This window comes from Solanum tuberosum, unplaced genomic scaffold, assembly GCF_000226075.1.
Source record: "Solanum tuberosum cultivar DM 1-3 516 R44 unplaced genomic scaffold, SolTub_3.0 scf00309, whole genome shotgun sequence".
NCBI lineage: Eukaryota > Viridiplantae > Streptophyta > Magnoliopsida > Solanales > Solanaceae > Solanum > Solanum tuberosum.
Window position 1 is genome coordinate 260,467 of NW_006239232.1, and position 5,794 is coordinate 266,260.

Genomic DNA, 5,794 nt, shown 5'->3' on the forward strand with positions numbered 1-5,794 from the left:
ATTACTTAAAATTTAATGACTTAAAAATATTTTTTTAAATGTATTAAAATTTTGGTTAATTGTCAAAACTTTACATGTGCCACATAAATTGGGACATGGAGAGTCACACATATTATTATTTTTAAATTACATTAAAAGTATTCTATCAATTAACAACATATATTGTTTGAAATTGAACGGAAAAAAAAACTATAAATTACAATAATTAACAAAATAAATCTCTTGACTCCAACAAATCTATCAATTAATGCCACATAAATTGGGACATGGCAAATAACATATATTATTAAAAAAATTAAGGTTCAAAATGTACTATAAAATACAATAATTAACAACTTAATATATTTAAAGAAGACATATAAAAAATAGGTTAATATTTGAAATTCTGCGTGTGCCACATAAATTAGAACAAACAGAGTAATAAATATTATTTTCAAAATTATGTTAAAAAAAAGTACTACAAATCACAATAGCTAAAAATTTAAAATATTTTTAAAATCATATAAAATTTCAATAACTTCTCAAATTCCATAATATGACATAAATTAAAATAAAAAAATAATATATATTGGGCCCCGTGCTGGCACGGGGTCCTATAACTAGTAATAGTATAAAATGCTTCTTTTTTTAATCCATCAAGGGATTATTTTCTTGGAACAAATGAAAAGTTGTTTGACTAAACAAAGGGTGTTTTGTTAGGGGGAAAAATGAAGAAAGTTGGATAATAAAACTTAAAGCAAAAGATGAACTATCTCAACTACAATTTGGTGAAGTTGAAAAAAAAAGATCATCTCTATTCTAGGATACCCAACTTTAGAAGAAAGCAAGATTAATCCTACTTCTATTTTATATTATATACAACAACAACAACAACAATTCTTGTGTAATTACAAATGGGGTGTGGGAAGGGTGGTATGTATGGAGTCTTATCCAATTTATTTATTGTGACGGTAGAGAGGTTATTTTTGATAAACTATCGACACAAGTAAAACATATCAAACTCAAGTATGGAAAGAAAATACAGTAATGTATAAATCATGCTAGAGATAAAAGAGAAGAACAGTAGCAAAACGACAAACAAGACGTAAATGAAGCAAAGAAAACAGCATGTAATAAAATAGAAGAATAAGGTAATAGTAGGGAAAACTAGACAACGCTCAGATACAGAAATACCTATTAACCTTCTACCCTATCTCTCGTCCTTCATACGGTCATGTCCTAGTCGTAGAAAAACTAAACAACAATCAAATACCTATTGACCTTCTACCCTAATCCTCGCCAAGAACTATACCTCCTATCTAGAGTCATATACTCTATAGTTACTAATTTGATGTCTGAATTTACATTGGACATAGATTCTGCTTTGACCTTGTAAATTTGCTTTCTTATTTGCCTTTTTCAGATGTAAATAAAACTGACATTTCATAGAAAGTTGAAAGATATTTCAAGAATAATGTGACTTTGCACCTGGCAACCAATCATCTATTGGGGTTCCTTTGATGCTAACAGTTATTTAAATATCAGAGATATTTTGTTCCTTGAGATATAATTTTTCCTTTCCCAAAAAGGTTGATTCCTCTTGCTTTTAGAAAGTCCTGAGACATGTTCTCATCCCATTTCTCACTTCTCAGGGCCAGCACTTCATAATATGAAACTAGCCATCAGTTGACGATGTATATAATTTAAACTCTTTCGAAATGATGACAAAAATGTGCAAATAATATATTCTGCATACATCTTTTTTCAGTTCAATTTTTCTTTATTATGTTCTTATCCTTTCTTGTTGTCTTCAACCAGACAACCACAACTGGTAAGGATGAAGGAATACTTACTAGTCTGATATATAAGCTGGAAAGCCCAAAGAGTAAATGCCTCAAAAGTTCGACTAATATTCAATTTCTCAAACCTCAGTATAGTTTCTAGTCTTCCTACATTTCAGCTCCTTTTATCATCATCATCAATTTCAGTATATAAATGGTATACTAAATCTGTTTCACAATGGCCAAAATGGTTTTTCTATGTTGCTATGACAGCTAATAAGAAAAAAGATACACAACCGATGAGGAGATTGATGCAGACGAATCAGTTGCCTTGCTCGAGGACTTGATGAACTAAACTGCCTCTACTACGATGAATCAATCCCCAAGTCATTGTGCCATCCTACAATGTGTGAGGATGAGGATCAGGGGGGAACATGGTTACAAGGAAGCGGTGAATCATCTCAAAACTGGTAAATGTGATAACAGCTGCAGGGGTAGTTCGGATTAGGTTGGTTGCACAACCACGGTAAAAGCCTGTCATGCCTTCTTGATGAAAGACTTTCTTAATGCAGTCAACTACACCAGAGTACCGTTTTTCAGAATGGTGCCCCTGTTCTTGAAGCCTTGAACGTACAACCTACAACGAAAAATCCAAAGAATGATTTGGTGAACGTATGCTTGTCATACACTCGATTCCCTAAGCTTTCCGAACACATGCAAAATCTATTGAAGTGATTCAACCATAAATTGATCCAACCGAGAAGGACAACAGATGTGAGAACACAGGTGCGCTAAATATCCCAATAAAAAACAAAAAAGAGGTAGGAAGAACTTGACTTGCAATATTTCTGTAAAATTGTGGACCAAGACGTCATAGGGTATACCACTTTATGTTTCAGTTAACCATTTAAAGTAAATTAACAACGCAACCAACGTAATAACATACCTCATGTGGATATGTCAATGTAGAAGCAAATATTTTGGAGACTGATGATGCAACGGCAACATCAGGGGCCCCAAGTTTATCCGTTGAAGTGTTAGCTGACATCATCACAACAAGCCAGCACATTCAGAAACGATGTCATCCTTTCCAAGAGTTGGGAAAACAAATCTAAAGATACTGAACTAACTAGAAGTGAAAGGAAACATTATGACCAGAAGTGAGTAATCACCTCGCTTGGCCAAGTAAATCTTAATTTTCTCATAAGTCGGAAATTGGATAGCTACATGACTAACACCAGCCAAAGCAGGCACCAGACCGCTGTCCACCACAAAGCAATTTAAGTCAGCAAAAACTGGTAGACAAGCAATTTGAAACATTAAGAGCGACAAATTTCTTGAAAAGATGAACACTGACCTGTACAACCCACGAATACCCTCTTCATACGCTATTCTCCTTAAAGCAGATAATGTACCCCTGTAAGGCTCAAACCCTGTTCTCATTCCTTGCGTCTACAGAAGTTTAAGACAAACGAGTAAGAGTGAGAATATAATTAATGCTTTGTTTGGTGGAGTGCATTTAGAAGCATATCTTTGGTAAACACATCTTTAACCATTATTAAATGGCATAACCAAATGACATCTGTGATTTGACAGTACTGGTCCAGCTAAAAAGATATTCTTTACCATAATTTTTTACACCAGAAGTGCATATATATTAATTAATCAATTAAATGGTGTAACAATTCTCACCCCTACATTAGCTACATATTCCCCCACAACATAATAGAAATTGAACATGGATTGTTATACTTATTAATATAAGCTCTCCAACTTAGGCATGAAAATGCGGCTGGGCCAAGCAGGTGAGAAGTTAGCTTGGCTAGCAATAGTCCCCCCCTGAATGCCTAACCTGTCCTCCTGTGAACACCCTCAAAAGTAGCCTGCTTAGAACTAAAAAGAATTTGGGCATGAAGTAATATTTTCACTATTTGAACTACAAGTAAAATATTGAAACAGAGATTTGGTTTTAATGTGTTTTCAATTGAAAAATTTCACTCACGGATCTCTAACTTTCACAAAATTCTTTTTCATTGAAGTTCAAATCTCGCACTTCTTAATCAACTTCAACTCAAGTATTGTCCAAATGCCTATTAAACCACAAAAGAACAGTGACAATTAGGCTGACTTAGAACTCAATTAACAAATCTTACAAAAATCAAAGTACACACACATCATGCACACACCAATCAAACTTGGGAAACTTTAATAGTTAAAAAACAAAAAAAAAGTGGATCACAACCATTCAAAAGCAGATACGAAAGTATAGACCATGAGATCAAATTCTAAGAAATGCCCAAAAGTAGAATACGGAACTGGAATGGGCCTAAAGCAATAAGATCCCTACTGAGATAGAACAACATTTTATTGCATCCATTTACTCTGCTTTTAGCCAGTGACAAGCGTGTAAAAGCCACCCCCAAGATGCAAAGGCACAATGGCATTATTAGGCGTACAACTCTTAGGGTATATATATATATATATAGAAGTACCACCTTGAGGAACTTTTCTGCAGGCCTGGCCACCTAATCACTTTGTCAGATCACATGGTTAAAAAAGTGTGCCATAAAAGCTAAAATCACACTCCCTCTCTTTCAGTTGGTTACTTAAAAACAAGGAGATATAGAACACACTTACACTTTCTTGTGAGAGAACTCTTCAACTTTCCATTTTCCTCTTGTAAGATAACGGAAAGTCACATGGTACATGTCCCCCCCGACCAATTCTATAGTTATATAAGAAACCAGAAGGCCCTTCCAGCTGCTTTATTATTTGTAGTTTTTGACAACATATTGTTTCTCTCCATACCACAAAGTCAATAGCTCTAATGTCTGACCCAGCTTTCGTTTAAAAGGATTATTACCAACATCTTTAGCTCTTTCCCCAAGCTAAATATTTTTTTCTGAAATGGAAGGAATGGGACCATATAGGATCGGGAGAATTTCAAGCTAAATATTAAAATTTGGATTCATGAAACACACCTGAAGACGTGTCTTCACAACCCAGAGAGGATTTGTTGCAATTGTAGTTGCAGCTCCGGCACCAGAAGCCGCTAACATGTTTGCACCTATGGTGAGTTGATGACTTCCATCTACAACAACCACCAAATGGAAAGTATTTACGACTAAGTGCAATGTAGTTTATCAAAAATTAATTTGGAAAGCTAATCAGTCAATGGAATAACATCTTTGAGGAAAGGTCATCTACTGACCATCAGAGCCAAGAAATCTTTTCAGCTGATCATATATAGTAAAATACACCTGCAGAAAAGGAAAATATGTGTGAGATCACTCTTTATATAAACTTAATTACTCCTCTATCAAATTGAGGAAGTCGTGATCAAATCTTTATAACTAAGTGCATATACACGATACTGTAATAGGAATTGAGCACAGAACTTCAATTTTAATTAGAGGAAGAGAAATAGTAACTGACTAACTGTAAGCCTCCCTTTGTCACCATCTGCGGCAACACTTAAGAGTTGAGTAGTTGACTAAATGATATGCCGATATGCAAGGGATACAGGAAAACTTTCAGAAAGATCTTTTCATTGGAACTAGATAGAACTCAGGAGATTCAGACGCATTGCGAGAGTGTTCGAATTAGCTTACCTAAACCATTTTCCCATACGAACAAAAATAAATGGGACAAAGATTATGACTAGAAGCAAAAGAATCTGAAATGACAAAACTACCATCTCATTTCTTAGAAAGTTACCTTTCTGTGAAAACAGTTTGATCCTTTTTTCCTACTCCCCCCGTCCTACTTCAACGGCTCTCCACTGTTTTTTGCAACTTAAGTCTAAAGTCTAATTTCTGGGACTTAAGGGTGTGTTTGGTATGAAGGAAAATGTTTTCCTAGAAAATGTTTTCCTGGAAAACAAGTTGATTTTTGACTTATTTTCTCATGTTTGGTTGGTGATTAGAAAATATTTTCCGGAAAAGATTTTTAGTGTTTGATTTATGAATGAAAAATATTTTTGAGAAATATCTTTTATTTTTACTAGAGTAGAAAATAATTTTTGAAATTGAAAA

At 34.2% G+C, this 5,794-nt stretch overlaps 1 protein-coding gene across 1 annotated transcript in view; it reads right to left on the reverse strand.

Moving 5' to 3' along the window:
- Positions 1-1,817: 1,817 nt before the first annotated feature.
- Positions 1,818-5,794, reverse strand: part of LOC102581246 (nicotinamide adenine dinucleotide transporter 1, chloroplastic) — an 11,436-nt gene continuing 7,459 nt past the window's right edge. The window contains exons 4-9 of the mRNA XM_006359813.2: positions 4,972-5,020; positions 4,742-4,851; positions 3,118-3,212; positions 2,933-3,021; positions 2,707-2,801; positions 1,818-2,397 (exon numbers count right to left, since the gene is read on the reverse strand). Of these exons, the coding sequence (XP_006359875.1) occupies positions 2,161-2,397; positions 2,707-2,801; positions 2,933-3,021; positions 3,118-3,212; positions 4,742-4,851; positions 4,972-5,020 (675 nt within the window). The 3' untranslated portion in view covers positions 1,818-2,160. The remainder of the gene's footprint in view (positions 2,398-2,706; positions 2,802-2,932; positions 3,022-3,117; positions 3,213-4,741; positions 4,852-4,971; positions 5,021-5,794) is intronic.